The following is a 19,862-nucleotide window of genomic DNA, read 5'->3' on the forward strand; positions in this document are numbered from 1 at the left end:
AGATGTGGGGTTGGTACATGCACATCAGAGGAGTGATTGAAAGGGCAGAGAGGTGACAGGAAACTCATTTTCACAGTAGTCCTTAAGTGGGTACTTTCACACTTAAAAGAGTTAACTGCTTGTGACATTGACACTGCACGAAAATAGTCTCACTAGAATGCGTAAAGAAGTTAGATCCCCCACACACAAATACGTTTGCCCCTCCCCAGTGTTGTTGAAATGAGCGCCTCTGCCAACATTTGAATGGTTACCCCCACCCCAAAATGTAGGCTTCGTTGTGCCCCTGATATACATGCGCGCACACAAACACACACACACGCGATCGAGCGCGCGTGCACATACACACACCCACGAGTGAAATGGAACAGCAGGTGTATAGGAATCCCTGCCCAAATACGGATGGAAGAGTTGGGCAGGGTAAAGGGATTCTAACCAAAGTAAGAGTGTGGAGTTGAGACAACGTGTTCCGATTGCACGTGCGCGCTCCTACCACCTGTCTTTTCAATCAAAACCCCACACGTGATGTAGGAATCTACATGATGCTGGAAGCGGTTTAATACGGTGTATACATGAAACTGTCAGAATAAGTCGATTTCGCTGACATCACAAACAGCAGGTGTACAGTACATTAAAAAACCTCTCCACTGCTACTTTTAAAAGTAAGCTTTTTAAAGTAATGTTAGTACTTCATTGGTCCTTCGATCGCTATCGCATTGGTTAGGGTGGAACTACACCTGATGAGAGAGATATTGCAATGGCTGTTTCCAAGCTCACGTTTCCCCGGGGGAGATGAACCGTACGTCTAGCAGTACTCACACATGTGATAATGAGGTGGGATATTAAGCCCCCACGTGAAAGTGAGTCAAGAAGGTGCAGGTGCCTTTCTTCGGGAGCTCTGTGCAGGCTTGCTTAAAGCACCCCCTTCAGTCTCTTCCGGGTCAAGAGTGAACAGGAAGCATAGGCAAGTCAGTCCAGGGCATCCCTTGGCAAAGTAACTGAAGGTGATGACGGTGGCCTGTAGACCAGGAGGTTGAGGCCAAGAACGTGCCCTCCCCTGTGGAAGGTCAGTGGATGATGGAATAATGATATCCAATGAAAAGGGCGCGGCCGTGAGCTGTTGCAGAGTCAAGCGCACACAATCTTGCAGATGTAGATGGGCGAACGAAGGATGCTTGCCCACATACTGGGAATTGCCGCCATTAGGTATATCTCGGTGCAACATCTCTCAATGGTGGCATAGACGACGAAGGAAGAATACTAACCCAGGCAATGTGCATGTGTGAGAGCTGGACCCGAACACAGGTACTCCCCCGTCGCAGTAAAGGGACGCGGGGGGCGGGACTAAGGTGGCAAAAGGAAGAATCGTATTTGGAAACGGGGTCTCAGTTCCATATATACATGTCCCCTATGGCTGTAAAGGGGGGTTTGGAAGAATCTAAACCCACTCAATGGGTCTGGTTGCGAGCTACCTCGCATTCCAGGAGCCCCCCTGTGGCCGTGAAGGGTGTGATTGTTTCCAAGGAAATCTCTGCCTCACATTCGAACTGGACTCCCCCTGCCGGTAGGAAGTGAAGGTTCTTGTGGCTTCTGGAGATGTCCTGTGAATGCGAGAGGATGGACACCTTCTCAAAGCAGGGCCCATCCAGCAGCTCCTCCTGTGGGCCCAGGGCCACTGCATTGGGCAGCTGGAGCATGGTCAGGGTGGCGGGTGCATCCTTCTGGAAGGTGGTGTCATGGTGGTAGGAAACCAGTTCGTTGCTAAAGTTGACTGTCTCCACCGTGGTACTGGAGCAGAATCGATTGCAACCTAAAATGGTGGAAAAAGCCTTGCGGAAGTCGGCATTGAAAGCATAAATGACCGGGTTGAGCGAGGAGTTGGCCCAGCCAAACCAAACAAAGATGTTGAAGGTGGTCTCGCTGACGCACGGCGGCTCGGGCTCCCCGTGCAGGGAGACATTGATGTCACAGAAGGGCACCAGGCAATTGAGCACAAAGAATGGCAGCCAGCAGAAGACGAAGACCCCCATGATAATGGAGAGGGTTTTAAGGACCTTGGTCTCCTTCTTGAAAGAGGTCTTCAGGGAGTTTTCATGTGGGCAGTCTGGGTGGCAGCTCTGGGCATGTTCCACTGCCCGCTCCAGGGAGGAGATCCGACGGATCTGCGTCTGCGCAATGCGGTAGATGCGGGTGTAGGTGCCGATCATGATGGCCACAGGAATGTAGAAGCTGATGAGGGAGGAGGAGATGGCATAGGTGCGGCTCAGGCTCGAGTCGCAGTTCACAGTCTGGTTAGTGGCGTTGAAGGCCATGTCGGCTTCCTCAGCCTTGTGCCAGTTGAGCTGCACAGGGATAAAGGAGATGAGGATGGAAAGGGTCCAGGCCACACCGATCATGATGAAGGCCACCCGCTGCGTCATCTTCCTCTCGTAGCGGAAGGGGCTAGCAATGGCCCAGTAGCGGTCCAGGCTGATGATGCACAGGTTGAGGATGGAGGCAGTGGAGCACATGATATCGAAGGCCACCCAGATATCGCAGAAGTCCCCAAAAAGCCAGTAGCCGGCAACCTCGGTGACGGCTTTCCAGGGCATGACCAGTAGGGCCACGAAGAGGTCTGACACGGCCAACGAGATCACAAAAAAGTTGGTTACCTTGGAGCGCAGGTGGCGGAACTTGATGACGGCAAGGCAGACCAGCGTGTTGCCCAGCAGCGTAGAGAGGATGAGTAGGGAAAGCAGCACCCCAGCCAGGGCCCGCAGGCTCAGGCCCGCAGCCTGCTCTGTGCCCAGTAACACGTTGCTTACATTGGAGAAGGACACGTTTTCCATGAGGGGTGACAGCAGAGAAGTTGCCTGCCTCTTTCACTCTGCAAAAAAAGGGGAAGCCATACTTTTCGACCTGTTGACTCTCCAAGTGGGTGAAGTCAGACGTTATGCTGTCTCCGAGGATAGCTCAGGGGCAACGTGCTCGCCCTGGAAGCAAGACAACAGTAAACAACCCAGGTTCGATCCCCCGGTCCGCGCTTAGAAACCTCTGGGTATTAAGCGCTTTATAAATAACTTATCGAATCATATCTCAATGGCTTCGTAGGAACGGGACAGGTGTACTAAGGGAGTAGTCCCATTTCAGTCCATGGAGACCCATGAATCCAAAGACGGTGCCAACCTCCAGACCAGTGTGCGCAAGGCACCCGAGTTTCCGAGCGCCTGCTGCCTGCCTCTCGCTCCCCACACACAGTGCTCTTCGGCGCCCTCCGGGCAGAGTTGAGGCAGAGAGCGGCTCTGGTACCCTTCAAGCGCGCGTCTTCGGCAAACCGTGGCGCGGCATCCCCGTGTGCAGCCGGCAAGCCAGAGCACTAAGTCATTGAAGATTTGCTCCAACACACGGGATAAAACCATCTTAAAAACGGCGTCACAATACTCCACAGTTTGAAAAAAATCGATGCCTTCATTCCTGGAATCTTCGGGAACTTTGGCTGAATACGGGTGTGCTGCTGCATGGAGTCCTGCGGTTTTTCAAGTTTTATTTGTTCAGAGTTCAGAGGCGTGCACGTCCCACACTTATGAGGAACGCACGCGAGCTGTGTCTTCTCCGGCCACGACCTCCGTTTCTTGCTCGGGGTGAGTTTATTGACTTAAGCAACTGCTGGCATTTTGTCTGACGGGGGCTTTTCTCCCGTTCGCATCTTGGCTTGCGGCGCTTGATCAGCGGTCCGTAGCGCATTCCGGGGGCAAGGAGCGCACGTCCAGTAAGTAGCAGGGCATCTGGGGGCTTCCTTGCAGGACGCCGGAGAGCCGCCAGGGGGCTCACGGGAGCAGCGCAGAGCCGTCCACCCTGTTCCGCCTCCTGTGTGATTGTGCTCAAAGCGCCCACAGTCGCGTCTGTGTGCAGCCGGAGCAGTGTCCCGACTGGACATAGCACAGACTCGTTTCTAGGAGCTTGAGCATGCGCGGGGGCGGTGGGAGAGAGCAACAGGGGCAGGTGTCTTTCTACCCCAGGGTAGCTGGTGAAACTAAAGAGCGCACCATCAACGCGAGTGGCATTTTTGAGCAGAGGCTGGCAGCTTACCGTCTGTTAGGGAACCTGTGAATGAATCGCCCAGAACTAGGGACGCGTGCGACTGGGAGATGTGCAGTGGGTCTCTAACCAGAGAAGACAAGGCACGTGGTGAGGTTACGCTCAACAGCTCACCACCAGAACAACAAGGTATCATTTGCTGCACTATAACTCTAACCAGCAACTGGTGAGCGCGTTCTCTCTCGTGCTGCGCGCGCAAGTCAGGAGGGAGGCCGCCCAAGTGCACGCGCTCCAAAGCCGAGAATGTTGACATGTTCTGAGCTCACAGCCAGGGTCGGACTGGGGCCGCATAACATTGTCTCGGGCACCAGTGAAAATGTGGCCCACAGTTGCAAAAGGCAGTTCATTCCTTTTGTGACGCACTGTCTGAATAGTACACAAGGGGGAGGTTTGTTTAATAAGAATGTTCATTCACTGGTGACAAGTTAAGCCCGCTATTGAAGTAACTCTTCAAACTGGCCCACATTGGCCAAAAAAGTGCCCCCTTTTGACCAATAAAACTCGCCCGCACTATTGCTTTTTGTGTCGTGCATTGCCCTATTGCCCTATAGCCCAGTCCGAGCCTCCTCACAGCCTTTTTAATTCGTATAACCCAGTGGTATTATAAACTTTTTTATGCTGAGCACTCCCTGAAGTAAACATGTTGTTGCCGTACCGCCCTGAGTAAAACTATTGTTGTTGCTGGGCCCTCCTGATGCACCATTTGCTTATATTTTCTATTAAAAGCAGTCATCGTACTTCATTTTGGAAGTGCCTGGTGCCCCCCCCCCCTCCTCCCCTGACATGCTTCGTGGCCCCCTATGGGAGCCCGTCCCACAGTTTGAAGACCACTGGTATAATCCCATGAGCGCAAATACGAGGACCAAATAATATGTACATCTTTGAAAATAATGTTGAAATGTCGGTGTAAGCTGCAATAATATGGTAAAAGGATTTGCTCTTTCATGTAACTAATGTACCCGGCCATCTGTCAACATTTGTATTTTAAGAGACAGTGCTTTAAGTGGAAAAAAAGAAGTGCCGGTCCTCACCAATCTAGGCTTTGAATGGTCTGGGGCTCAGCCTGTGCGGGTCTTCAAATGGACCCCACGCTGGAGCCAGCCGAGGCGCGTTGACCATTTCAATTCATCTCACACTGCTTCTACTTCTCCAGCTCTATTTTCCGAGTTCTCCATTTGTCTCACTTTCTATGTGTGTCTCACTCTTCGTATCTCGTTCTCTATTTGTGTCAGTTTCTCTTTAAATCTCTGTGGAGTCCGGCCGTTGGGACATGCTGTGCTAAAAGAGCTCAGTGCTTCCAAACAAAATGTAACTATAATCGATTACCGTTAAGTCGTTACTTTTACATTCCAGTCTGTCAGCCTAAAGCAGCCATCTCTCAAAAACGCACATCAATCACAGACCGATGTTTACCTTTTTTAACACAAGTATTGGTATGCATAATATATGGCATGCCCTGAGAACTCCCAATTTTGCAGGCAATGCACAGTGAGATTAAATTATGAGTCAAGGATCACACACTTTGGTTAAGCAGTGTATCTCAGATTCTGTCGCACGAACGTCCAGTTTGTTGTTATACACAGGGGCGTTGCTAGGGGGGGGGGCTAAGGGGGCTATAGCCCCTGATCTTTTGGTTGTAGCCCCGGATAGAATCTCAGGAGCTACAGCCAAAAGACTAGCTTGCCCCCAGTCCCAACAGTTCTGACATCAGCTTAGCCCCGGGTCTTTTCCAGACTTAGCAACTCCCCTGGTTATACACTGTGAATGTCCATATTCACTGTCACTGAGACGTTCGTTTTTGTGTGTCAATCTAGCAGACATCATTGCTGTAAACGAAGCTTTAAAGGGGGGGGGGTTGTTATTCCTCGCGTTGATCGTGAAATAATGAGGAATTTGGTAGGTAACTGAAGATCTGTGCGGGTTTTCAGTCCAAAACTTTCCATCACAGCTCCAATTAGATAAACATTTCCATATTAGAAAAGAGGCTTTGCTAATAACAAAGAAAAATGATTTAAAAAAAAAATGTAATTGCCTTCGCTTTCCAACTCAATCAGTGGTCCATACGCAAACCCTCAAGGGACCGCCTGGGTGACACCTTAAGCGCACTTAGGTAAGGGGTGTTCCGTGCCCAGTGTGCTGGCAGCTCGGGAGCTGCATGTCTGTCTCGTCTTGTTCTGCAGGGTGGGCCCAGAAGGAGACATTATGCGGGTGATGGAGAGAGGAGGGCGGAGAGGGTGCTGCTTCCCCAGAAAAGGCAGCTGGAGCTCAGCCTTTCATGGTCACAAAGTGAAAAGAAATGCTTTCGTTTTCACCTCGTCACATAGTTCAGTACCAGTACTCTCTTTCAGGCTTTGAAAAGTGCAGGTACTCAAATGCTAAAAAATAAGAAGTGCTGGTACTAAGGGTCGGGTGGGACCGGCCCATTTAAAGCACTGGTACCCGAGTGACTCTTCAATTTGCTTGTAAGCCTGGCGAAGAGAAGATGTCACAACTCTGTCTCTTGCCAAACCACAAATAATGAAACCAGTCCACAAGCAATGACATCTGGAATTTATTTGCCTTTTTGTTTTTTAGAATAAAATATGACCAGTACGATAATCCCCAAATCACCACAACCAATATTTAGCTGGTCACAGAGTGGACCGAGTGAGGAGCTTCCTCGTGTTACCTGCGTTCCTCCTGCTGCTCACCATTACGGTGGGTAACAGTACCACCTTTGGTGTACACTTCACGAATCATGGTAGTAAGCAAGTGCAAGCCGTAAAACAGAACATTTTTATTTTACCCTCTGTAACCACTAATAATCACATTCTTCAATCACTTTTTGATAAAGCTCATCATGATGGAGCCTTCACGCTTCTAAGTGCTGCAATATATATTTATATATTTTTTGTTTGCATGTTCTTTTGCCAACACTGACTACTTTGGGGAACTTTATCACAAAGTAATTACTTTTCATTTTTTCATTGAAACATTTTTTTTTTCAGTCAGGGGTTCCACCCTTTCTCCCCTTACCCTTCATTACTGCCCTACCTCAAACCCCTGCCCACCCCCTTTCTACCTCTTACTCCACAATTACCTAAACAATTCGATGACAATTCAAAGTAATTACTTCGTGGTAAAGTACCACAAAGTAATTCATATCTGCTGGCAAAATAACGCAATACCCTCTCCTTTTGAATCCGTGTTTGCATCCCTCCACATATTTGTAATCCCTGCAAAATAGGTACTATTAGCAATTTTAATGGTACTCAATAATGGCTCTGTGGTTACAAGACTCATAGATACTCCTGGCATGTCCAACCCCTGCCCCCCAACGACTTGAATCATGTCCTGTGGTGGGGGGGTCAGACCTTAAGGAATGGCACAATCTATGGGTTTATTTGAAAAGTTCCTGGCAACTGTGCTATAAAATGCACCATTTGGGCCTATTTTTCCAAAATGTTTTTTGGGGGAAGCCACTCTCCCATGCAGGTAGCATATCCTTTGTTCATTAGGGTCTCTCCCACCTCCCCAAACATTAGCATCTCTTTGCACATCCTCAACTTTCATGAGGCCCTGCTGACTTTGGACAAAGGGTGACAGTTCGCTCGCCATGGAAGGACTTGCCAGGGCTCTGGCATGGGATGAGACTGTGAGGGAGTTTGGGGGGGGGGGAGTCGAGGGGAGCTGTGTAAAAAGGTTTCCAGGAGCAGGCAGACAATGAAGGGAAAGGCAGAATAAAAAGGCTTCAGGGGTGGGAGTAAGAGAGGTTGGGGGACAGAAGTGAGTTAGTGCGAGAAAGTCAGAAAGAATGAAAAGTTGTGGTGAGTGACGGGAGGAGGAAAGGCAAAGAACAGCAAACGAGGAAAAAGATCATGAAAGGAGAACATAAAATGCACGGGAATGTGAGAATGAAAGAAAAGGAAAGGGGAGGCAAAAAAGAGTAATTGGGTGAAAAAGTAAACGGGCCTCATTACGAGTTTGGAGGTAGCTATGCCGCTTTTAGCGGCATGGCTACCCCCAAACTCGGGTCTGGGTCCCGCAAAAGGGGACTTACCGGGTCATTCTGACCTTGGAGAGCCCGGTAATTCCCTTTCGTGGTATCCGGATCCGGTACGTCCCCATTCCCATTTGAGCCCCCATAGGGCTCAATGGGAATGGGGAGGATGCTAACAACGGGCCCGTTAATGACGGGACCGTTGTTAGCATCCTGGACTGCTAGCGGGTCCCGCTCTGCACTTCTGGTCTGCCTAGGCATGCAGAGCAGGACCCGCTGCAGAACTCGTAATGTGGCGGCCCTGAATAAACAGTGCCGGTCCCTTACCAGCACCGTTCATTCCGTGGCCACCACAGTTGTAATGAGGCCCAATGAGCGAGAGAGAGAGAGCGCGCAAGGCAAGTGTCACAAAAGAACCAACAGAGGAGATGGGGAAGATCAAAGGAAAGGAGGAGACTGAACCAAAAACAAAAGGAAGAGTGGAATAAAGAAAAACAAACGAGCGAAAGAGGGAGAAAATGCAGGCAGAAATCAGTAACGCGCAATAGAAAGGGATCAGGAAAGCGCAAATAGTAGACTGAGAAAGAGGGAGCAAGGAAAAAGGAAAGTAAATATATACAGCCATGTAGAGAGGTGGAAAACGGTGGTCTTAAAAAGGGGGAGGTGAGTGATACACTGCAGTGTTTGGTGGGTGAAGGGGTATGGCTGGGGCTTGGGCCTTGATGGAGTGTGCGTATGCCAGAGTTTGTGCCATAGGCAAGGGGGCACCCTTATCCTGAGCATCACTTTAGGGGTACTTGCGTGATGTTTACAAAGTTTGCATCTTGGGAGCGAGCTATACATATGTGTGGGGGGGGGGGGCTCATTTGTGTTTCTTGCCCTGGGCACTGTAACTGTTTCAGAACATGGCACACTCCAGCCAGGGACTCTTTTCACTGACAATGAATGTGGCACACTATAAAAACGCTTTTTATCTTTAATAAACCACAGGTTCTTTATTTGAGTAGGCTTCCAACCCGTCTCGCACCCACCTTAACATACACCACGTGTCACAATGGACCAGGAACCAGGCCGGTGTTTGACAATATGATATTTATTAATTTTATGTTCAAATGAAAAATCAAGCAAAATCAAACAATTGGGCAGCAGCCACCAATGTTGTGGCAATACAAATGCAAAAATCCCCACAATCCAGTTAATACAAACTCCTAACACAATATACAGAAACCTTTAATAGCAAGCAAAAGAGAAATCGTTTTGGTAAGCAACAGATGGCATTCAGGTTAAGCACCCCCCTTGCAACACTCACCCCCAAACTTCTGCTAACTAAATACTTTCCAGATGAAGGCAGTGGCAGTAAGAAGAGAGAAAAATCAGATTTAGGATTCAGCCCACCACCCCAAGATGGGAGGCTGGAAAACAAAAAATGAAAACCTTATTTATGAGCAAAACAGCATAATCAGATTTCACTTGTCACTTGCACAGCAGTTTGAAACCGCGATGGGATAGCTAGGACAGAAATGTGTGTTGCTACACTTGAGAGATAGGAAAGCTCACAAACTACTAAGAAGGGCACCAAGGCAACGTGAACACATGGTAAGAAAGTCGAGCTTGGAAAGGAAAATAAATGCAAAAGAAAACACACGCAGCAGAATGGAAATTTGTTTTTACACAGGACTTATGATGACAGACAGCCACGGAAAGGGCTTGGCTGTCAAAATTGAAACAGGACAAGGAACAGAGTCACATAACAGATAGGATTCTGATAGAATGGGGTTACTCTTAATGGGATTACAGTTTGGGTTTTTCTATGGGACAAATGCAAATCAGAGTTGGTAGGAAAGCACACAATACACAGGCAAAGGCTAGTTTGTTGAGGCTATATTTTAATGGCTATAATTATTAAAGAAAGGCACTTGACATGAGGTGGTTGATTTTGAATGTCAACCAACTCACCGTGGATCTCTTTATAGGGGAATTAATTAATTTACTGGAAAATAAGGCTAAGGATTTATACAGACTATTGAAAGATTTATGACAGGAATGCACTAACATACACAGTCTGATACACATTTGTCTATGGAAAGGTGAACAGATTATACTGGTAATTTAGCACTTGGGATTTCAATGGGATGCAAGGGTCAAAAGAGTGTGATATGCAGTTTTGGGAACTGGGGTTATGTGCTACTTACAATGTAAGCTTGAGTTTGGGATTCTGGAAAGCCAGCGAGGTCTCTGGACAGCTAGGCCAAGGGATCTGGTCACTCAGGACAGCTGGGCCAAGGGATCTGGTCACTGGGATGGCTGGGCCAAGGGATCTGGTCACTGGGCTCTCCTGGATGGGATGCTGGACAGCTCGGCAAGGTCTGGCCACTGCACTCTCTAGGATGGGATTAGCTGCCTCCTATCCTTTCTCCATGGCTTCTTGGGTGTGCCTGGATCCAGATGAATGGATGGATCTGGTTTCCTGGATCTTGAATGGATTTTGACTCTTGAGTCTTGAGTGAGTGAGAGTCCCTTGTGTTTCTCTGTCTTCCCCTTATATAGCCAAAATTACATCATCGAATTTACAACCTGCAGGGAAGTACTCTGGAATTATTCCTCTCCTGGGATAGGACATCCTACCAGTCCTCCCTCCTCCCCCATGGGCCGATTGGTTAAGGGGAAATTACATCATTTATGTGTTTGCATTTATGACCTTTCTTTGTCTCTCCAGCCTACTTTTGACCAAAAATTAGTTGACATTAACTTTTAAACAGCATTTCCTTATTTTCAAAAGAGCAGAGTCACACGTGTATTCATTTCGAATTTACAAATGTGGTTTCTGCAACCCAAGGGATTGACTTTCAATTAATCCTCTGGGGGGTTTGCATGTACTGTAGGTTTATGGACACAAAAGGATGCTGCACAGGATTCCTTTGATATTCACACGGAAAAAGAAACACTGTGTTATTCCATTCATTTACTGCAATATGAGCGCAATGGTTCATATAAAAAGGAAACAAAAGCTGTGTAGAGTGAAAGGCAGAACTCTTTACCCCTTGTGTGATTTCTCAGTAAACAATGCAGTTCTTGGGAGGTATTGCCTAACTTTTTGGCAATCAGATGAAATAAAGCACGCAGTGGTGTGTTTCAGTGGAGCACACAATTTGGTGGTGTTTTACATGAAATAAAGAACAAATGCAGGGCCATCTTGAATGTCGTGCACAACTTTAGGCTTTCAGAGCACAGAACAGCAGATATAGTAGAACTGTTCTGAATGCAGGTCTTTTTATGATGATTCAACTTGAAAGTAAAGCAAATACAGAGCCATTCTTTGGGTGGCAGTGTTCAATGCTCGCCACACATGTGTCAGGAAAGGAAAAGCACAGTCGTTTTTGTAGCATTATTTCAATGTCGTTTTTGGTTTGAAGGGGATTTCTGCTGAGGGCCTTAAATGTACCCCACAGCACCATTTAGCCTAGAAACTGCCCTGCATTGTAACGCAGTACATGCAAGGAGAGAGATGTCCTCTGAGGGGCAAGGTCTTCTATTAAACAGGCTTAAAAACAGAGCACTGGCTTGCACTCCCGTTCATTTTTAATGTGAGAGAATCCCTGCTGTATTAGGATTTAGGGAAAAAATAACAGCACATGTCCTAATAATCTAATTTTCATGCACTAATGCGTGCATTCCTCTTTTACTGTTTGTGACAATTAATGTGCACTTGTTCCTAGTAATCTCAGCAACAAAAATAGTGGTAATAATAGCTTTTTGACACTTTCAAGGTGGGTCTATGTATTACCCAACCTTTTTATTTTATTATGTTTTAAGGATTTGATTTCCAATTAATTCTATATTGACCATAACATACAATCACTTTCTGATCATGGTCTTATTTATCTGCAAATTATACTGTTCTGCCTTTCATATTTAAGGCTTACTTAAAATATTGAAAACATATGTTAACCTATATTGCGACGAAACGTGAAACACCAAACATTTAGTGCTATTCTAGGCATTCATTTGTTAGAGTAACATTTGTAGTGACACAATGGTCAAGTGACTTTTCATTAGAATTTTCTTGGCTAATTTGCTTGCTGTCTACACACAATTAATTGTGTGTCACTCGCCCCTCGCTTCTACAGTTAAGGAATGCGCTCAAGACCCCCCTCTTCAAGGAATGGCTCCTCCCTAACACCTAAGGCCATACACTGTCCACTCTCCATTTTATCGGAGGCTGGGTAATCTGATACCCACTGCTTCCTCTCCTGGTTGCTTGTACATCCGTTGCTCATTAGTGCCCTCCCTCCCCTGTTGTAGATCCCCCGCACCCTTGTTTCTTTTACCCCCCAACTTTATTCTTCCCCCTTCTATTGTAAAGCACTCTGTTGCTTCCTGAAGACGGGTCTGTGCTCAATACATACCCTAATAATAAAGGATGCAGCAGAGGTCCTTTGCCAGAAGTACATTCTTTGTGGTAGGGATGGGGAGAGGGCTCGCCCCACTGTAAACCACAAACAAGCATTATCAAAGCCAATAGGTTTTTTTTAAAAACACCAGCAAAGTGGTCCCCCACTTTCCTTACAGCCGGTTCCACTTCATATCAGAATCCATTTATTTTGACACGTTGACCTCCCCAATGCAAGCAATGCATATTCAGTCCCAGTGCATCTATATGTAGCCTGTGAAATGTACCCGAACATCAGGTGTACAACCATTCCAGTGCAGAGTCAGTGGAGGCCTGGAAACCCAGTAAGACATACCATTCAAAAAATGGGATGCAGTGAAATTTGTCCCATTGAAAAAAATGACACCTCAGAAATAAATGACAATATTTGCAGGGCAATAATATCCACTGCCAGAGAGGTGTATTTCCATTGGTTATTCTGCCTTTGAAGAATGGTTTGGTGGAACACACTGGTTGATGCAAATGTAGATTGCTTTGACCTTCAACCTTGATCACCATTAACATAGCCCTGTGGTTCTAATTAGCCACACATTTTGGCCACCTTGATCCCCCAAATGTGGCCTATCTTCAAATTTGACCGCAATTCACATCCAAATATGGCCATATTCGATCTTCAGCCATGGTCACACTTTTCCTGCAAGCGTGGTTATCTTTACCCGTCAACTATATCTCACTACAACTTCCGTCTGTGACTGCCACCTAGCAGAGTCCATATAAAGCTGTACTTTCACTTACATTACACATGTTTTCCTCTTTAGCTTCTATCTTCTGCCACCTCGGCTTGGCCTTTGTGGCTACCTCTAAATTAAATTGCAGCCATCCGTATCTTCCAACTATGTCACACTTTATACTCCAACCATTGGTATCTTTATTTTCCAATAGCAATTCACTAAACTGTACATCTTTGATCAATTTTATCCTCCAAAAGACACCTTTAACCTCCTTAAGCCGCTATATTTTACATTCAATGTAATCTCTACCTGGAACTATATTTAACTTCCATTTGCTGCAATCATTTCCCTCCCTTTGTGGGCAACTCAAATCCTCACCCATAGCTTCCCCTTTTATCCTCAAATGAAGACATCATTACCGTCCATCTGTGTTCAACTTTAATCCCGATCTGCAATAACCGGTAGCCACCTGGAGCAAAGCTACTGCAGTCGGAAACTATGTATTAACACAGACCCGCATGTAGTGGGTTCATATGAATTCTATATATAATAGAAGGTTTTTTTTCAGATCCCTAGGAGCCATGAATCCTTCATGCTCTCACATGCGCAGTAACAGGCGGAGGGAAGCTGTGTGGTCAACCAGTGCCATGCAATGTTGGGGTCCCTGAAAGCAGCACCTGCCCATGCATAGCAAATGTTGCTGGCCTCGAGTAGAATGTAGATGGGCGACTTTGGTCCTTCCACTGTCATCCTCTGAGGCCCTGCTGGCACCAACTCAGCAAACTGTGAGGCTCTGCAGGTACATGTAAATGCCTTTCTAATACCAAAGAATTATGACATTAAAGGGAACCTCAGAGGAGTTAAAGTGTACCCCAAACTAAGTGTGATAAGAACAGCAATGGTAGAATTCACATCGGAATGCCCCACACAGATCGAGTTAACTACCCAAATGTGTGCCATTTCTCGAGACAATTAAAACGAGTCTTCACAAAGTTTACACAGCTTTTTAAACCACTCACTTGCTTGTAATGGTGCATGCGCGTTGGCAAACATAAAGTATTTTGCTTCAGATTTTCCTAGTAATAATTGCCATGTCTGTGCCAAAATGTGACTGCTTTTTTGATGTGTCTATTGGTTACAACTATGATTAGCCACAAGGATGTTAAGGTTCACATGACTTTCTCCATCCTGACAAGAAAAATAAAAGGATATGTATATTTGACAGTTTGGTTTAGTAAGTGATTCGTGTACTTTTCAAGTTACATCTAGAAAGCTGTATTTTTAGGTACTTAAAAGAAACATTAATGCATGTGTGTACCAACCAGAATTTTGCTAATTAACTAAAGTGTGTGATCCTCGACAACTCAAGCTATTGCCTTTTCTGCCAAAATAAGGAGGCCCTGAAAGTTAATCCTTTTCATAGTTCACACTGTTGAAATCAACTGAATCATGGTGAAGTAGACAATAGGGTGGCTCTATGCATAATAATCACAGCAACTATTCATATATTGCACATCACAAAGGCCTTTATCTCTTGGCTTCTTCCCGGCAACGTCTTCTGATATAACTTTCCATGATGCCCTAGAGTGTAGATGGATGCAACTTAATGTGCAATCACTCCTTGTGATGTCCTAACATGTGAAAATCATACATTGTAGGGGCCGCAGAGCGTGTGCTCTCCAATAACAGATCTTTCATCAGTACATTTTGTCCATGGGTCGGAAGTCCACATACACAGTGAACCCTTTCCATACTGACATCTCTGCGGCTATTGGTTACCCAAGGGAATTAGAGAGAGAGAGATGGTCGCACTCTTTAAAGCTTGTTAGACAGAAACTTTAACTGCTAGTTCTGTGAGGAGGGGAGAGGGAGAAGGAAAGAGAGAAGTAAAGAGAGGGGAAAGAAAGAGCGGGAGTGAGAAGGAAAGAGAGTGAAGTAAGCATTGAAATAGTGAGTGGTGGAAAGATAGGGATGAAATACAAGAGAGAAGGGAAGAATGAGGGAAGGAAGAAAGAGAATGCAGCAAAGAGAGAGAACAAAAGAAAGGCATAGAGACAGTGGGAAAGATATAGAAGAAAAGCATTTGAAAGAGAGAAGGAAAAAAAGAAGGGAAGCAAGAGAAGGAAAGGGGGTGAGAGTAGGAAAGAAAGAGAAGCAAAGAAAAAGAAAGGAAGACAAAGAGAGAAGGAAAATAAGAAAATAGGAAGGAAAGACAGAAAAGGGGACAGGGAGAGGGAGAAGGAAAGGAAGAAAGAGAGAAGTAGAGAAAGAAAGACAGAGATAGAAAGTAGGGAAAAGGAAAGGGAAAGAAGGAAAGAAAGGGAAACAATAAGGAATGAACGAGAAAGAAGGGAAGAAATAATGTGTGATAGAGAACGAAAGAAAGAAAGCCAGTGAGAAAGAATCAAATAGAGAGAAGGAAAGGAAGAGAGAAGGAAAGGAAGAAAGCGAATGAAAGGAAAGGAAGAGAGATGGAAATAAAGATAAATGTCCAAAGGAAGTGGGGAAGCAAGTGAGAAGGAAAGAATTAAGAGAAGGAAAGAAAGTGAGAAAGAAACAAAAAGGAAAAAAGAAAGAGGAGAAAGGGAAAGAAAGAGATGGAAAAAGAGCGCAGACAAGAAACACAGAGGGTGAAGGAAAAAGGAGAAAAGAGCGTGAAGCAAGGAGAAGGGGCGAGCGAGAGAGAGAGAAAAGGAAACAGGTTCATGTATGAGTCTGTATGTTCCTATGTGAATGTGTACATGCATTGTAGTGGAAGAACATAGAGAGGTCAGCACATTAGTATTTCAAACTATGCAGTAACACGGACGCATTCCCGAGTCTACAAACCATATAGTATGTTTTCATCACAGAAGCAAGATGCGTGTAGAAAATGTGGAATTTTCAGTAAGGATAATTGGAACAAACAAAATCTTCAACCCTGAGTGGCTCAATCGTCTGATGCATGACTGACCTGGACATGCTGTGTATCAAGGTTGTAAAATACTTCTCCACTGTGAATCGGCAAATGGTATTTTTCTCCAAAACAACATCTATTTATTATAAAATGAAGCCGTGTAAAATCTTTTTTATTTTTTCACAAAAAATCTCTCTTCAATAGCATTTTTCACATGTGCTAAAGCTGTGTAAACCCATATTTTACCGTCTTCGGGCAAAATGAATGTAAAGCAAAAGAATCCCCTGGTTTGATCGGTGATGGGAGGGAATGAGAGATAATGTCCATAGGTGTTAGCTTGCATATGGGTGGGTAATGGGTGGGTTCATAACTGAAGAACGCCTACAGGCTGTGTCCCTCCTCATACGCAATATATCTCCTCTAGCCCCGTACCCATGTCAATAGTTTTGCCGCAGAGGTGGTGTAAAGTAACCTCACGACAACCAGACCAGAAAAATAACAAGCCTATAGGGGAAAAAGGCTTGGTGTACCCTTTTGTGACAAGAACAAGAGCTTTATTTTGTATACAAAAAGGAAAAGGCATGACAGGGTATTATGAGTCCACTGCCGCAGTGCTCTCTCTCTTCTTCAAAGCAAACATCACATTAGAACTGCAAAAATCATCATTTATGGCGTATTTGACAAACAGTATTCATCCCCCACCCTCATAGGCTACCGCCTATTTACATACTAATAATCACATATAGACCCTGAGTCCATTGGTTGTATCTTCTCTGACGCCAACATCTTCACATGTGGGTGATGGTCTCTTCACCTTGGGTCACTGTAAAATGATTGGTTACATTTCTGGGAATACTGCCAGGCCCCAAGACCTAATTACGTGATGTGCACCTGGCCGGCAACATGAGCTCACTGGTTAATTTCAAGGTCAGTCTGGTTCTTGAGAATACAGCATCCCTTTTCTCATCCCAGACACGCAGGCGCCCCCATCATGCCTAACCGCCATAATCTTACAAAAGTTGTCATCATCCTTTGCTCTCCCCGTACAAATCACAGACCTTGTTGTCTACTGTTCCCCCTTATCAGCTTCCCCTCCCTGTGGGGCAGACCTGGGTTTCCTGCAGGTCCCACCAATCAGTCTAAATAGTGAAGGATTTAGGAGTTTGGCTCATGAGCATCTGGTAGTTGAAATGGGATGACCATTCTTCTGGGGGGTGTTAGTGTCCTACATCTTGGCTTGTGGTTTGGCAGCTTGAGACCTCTACTCTCGCTCCCATGGATTTGTCATGTACAACTGGCCGCAGACCTTGCTCGTGGTGGGCCACTCACATTCCTTTCTAATGTCGCAGGCTCCACCAAGATATATCAATATGTGCGTTTCTGTTCCCTACCTTGCCATGGGTTGGGAGAAGAATTCAACTGCATCGCTTTGTTGTTTCATGTGCCCAACACAGGCTACAAGGGTTCAGGCATACCTCCGAATATGGGGTCAAAGATCCATTGTATATGTATGTCATGCGAATGCAATGTATCGACCTACCATTCTAAGAAGCTTGTTAGTTATTTTCCTTATACGGTCCTATAATAAACATGCCCTGTGCCATTCATCCTTCCCACAAGTCTCCCCCTACCTCTGTGTCCACTTATGCGTATTTCCCACATTTTAGTACATTTTCAACAATCAGAATAATTTAGGAGGTGCTGGGATCTGAACATTCATTCCAACATCCCCCCTTTATTGAATCCTCCATTAACTAACCTCTCCTTCTCTCTCTCCCTATCCACTTCATCCTTAGGGACCCACACCCTACATAAATGACGTTAACATACCCCATCCCAAGCATATTTCTCCCGAGTACATGTGAGGGAAATACACACTCCGCCACCTACCAAGTCAACCCAATGCTCTATATGGTTCTCCGCGTCTGGTGGGGGTGAAGTCAGGGTCCCCGGGGGATGTATGGGTTCAATACTGACCATATGTGGCTTGTTTTGATCCTTTGTCTGAATTTGCCCATTTTTTGTACCTGGGAGAGCTCTTCCGACCCTGATAGTAACTGCTGTTTGGGATAGTCTTGACACAGCATGGAAGCATCATTTGGCACATACAAAGCAATACCAACAGGAGCACCACAATCGCAACCAGCATCTTCACCACTGCACCACTGTAGTGCCCCTATTATATGTGTCAGGGACCTATTTTCTACAATGTTTGGGGGGAACCTACATACAGACAGACAGTCCTATTTTTTGGCAAACACCCCACTCCATTGCAGTCAAAAGATCCAGGACAAACCAATTCTGGAGTGTCACCAACCGGATCACCCTCAGCTCTTTCTTGATGGCGTTCAGCCCTTGTTCAGAGTCATTTGCCAACTGGATCATCTCCCACCAAACTATTTGCAGCCATTTGGCATTGGGAGGCAAAGAACACCTCTGTCTTGGTGTACAGGTGATATTTATCTGGGATGACTTTAAGCAGCTTGGACAAATCCTATGACATATAATTCAACCTCATCCTTCGGGCTGAAATGCAATTGTTAGATGAGCTTCAGGCACCACAAGCATAGCTGAGTTCAGAGTTGCTAGTGCACAAGTGTCTCGCCAAGATGGTGGGTCGTGCTGATATGTTTGATGGCCACACACCCAGTAGAGATCCATTAAGACTGCTCCTCTTGCAAGATCTGGAATGAACAATCTTTTATTACATTTAATATTTGTGCCAACAGGAACTGTTCCTTGCCCTCAAAAACAAAACCCAGTCTTCTGCTGCTTGGACCTTTTACTGGAACTTCTCTGTCTCAATCCATGTCAATTTTGAGACATATGTGGCCAAATTGTAAAATAGTTATTTTTGATATTCCACAGCACTTCTCTGCCAATCCCCCTGCCCCAAGGCTCACTACCACCTTATCCCGTCTGTTTGACACGAACAACACTCCATCCAATTTTAGCATGGGCCATGGCTTACACTGAGGGGTACTATTTTCTTTGACACATTTTTTTCATCCTTGTCTATTAGTAAAAGCTGTACCTTGCGACCCTGGAACAGACTGCAGACCCCACGGATAAACCAAACACTGGGCTTCCAAGGATGACATTTCCTGGGGTACTAAAATTTTGGGTGCCCTTGACGCATGGGGGATGAGGGAGCAGACAAAACAGCAGACATAACAGCTCCTGTTATACCTCTGCTTTTGCCACCAAGCTCATGTGGCTATACCACGTGTTACTAAATTCTGGATGGTGCACATCAGACATTGTATCAATAACTATTCCTTTGTACTGATTATACTCATTTTCTTCTTTGAATTCCCCTTTGACCTGCATTTATTATTGCTATATTAGTGACATTAGAAAACACATTGAGAAAAACTATGTTTCCACATCCCCTGCACTACACCCCCACCCCCCTTATATGACCTAACTATATAAACTCACTTAATAAATAGAAAAATGTACCAAATAGAAATCTGCATCAAAGATAGAAAAGAACTGTAACATAACGAGACCTAAAAAACAACTGAAGTGCAGTGAAACATGTACTATCACTGAAGAAAGTCCTCTTTGCATGAAATGAAACACAATTATTGAACAAAAAAACAAAATGTTACAGAAAAGAACCATGTGTCAATGCCATGTTACACACATAAATATATACACTTACACTCAACAGCTCAGTAATAAAAGTGTAGAAACCCAATTTAAAAAATAAAGAAGTGGTCATGAAACTTTATTTTCAGTCCTCGTTCCCGCATTCACAAAAAACACTCTGACAATATTCTCATCGAA

General features: G+C 45.5%; 1 protein-coding gene across 1 annotated transcript; it reads right to left on the reverse strand.

The window, feature by feature from the left end:
• Nucleotides 1-533: 533 nt before the first annotated feature.
• Nucleotides 534-4,142, reverse strand: LOC138472917 (D(1C) dopamine receptor-like). The gene has a single exon (XM_069611335.1). It carries the CDS (start codon nt 2,823-2,825, stop codon nt 1,446-1,448), a length of 1,380 nt encoding a protein of 459 aa, XP_069467436.1. The 5' UTR covers nt 2,826-4,142; the 3' UTR covers nt 534-1,445.
• Between the last annotated feature and the right edge of the window lie 15,720 nt (nt 4,143-19,862).

This window comes from Ambystoma mexicanum, chromosome 8 (assembly GCF_040938575.1).
Source record: "Ambystoma mexicanum isolate Mex_15411 chromosome 8, UKY_AmexF1_1, whole genome shotgun sequence".
NCBI classification, from domain to species: Eukaryota; Metazoa; Chordata; class Amphibia; order Caudata; family Ambystomatidae; genus Ambystoma; species Ambystoma mexicanum.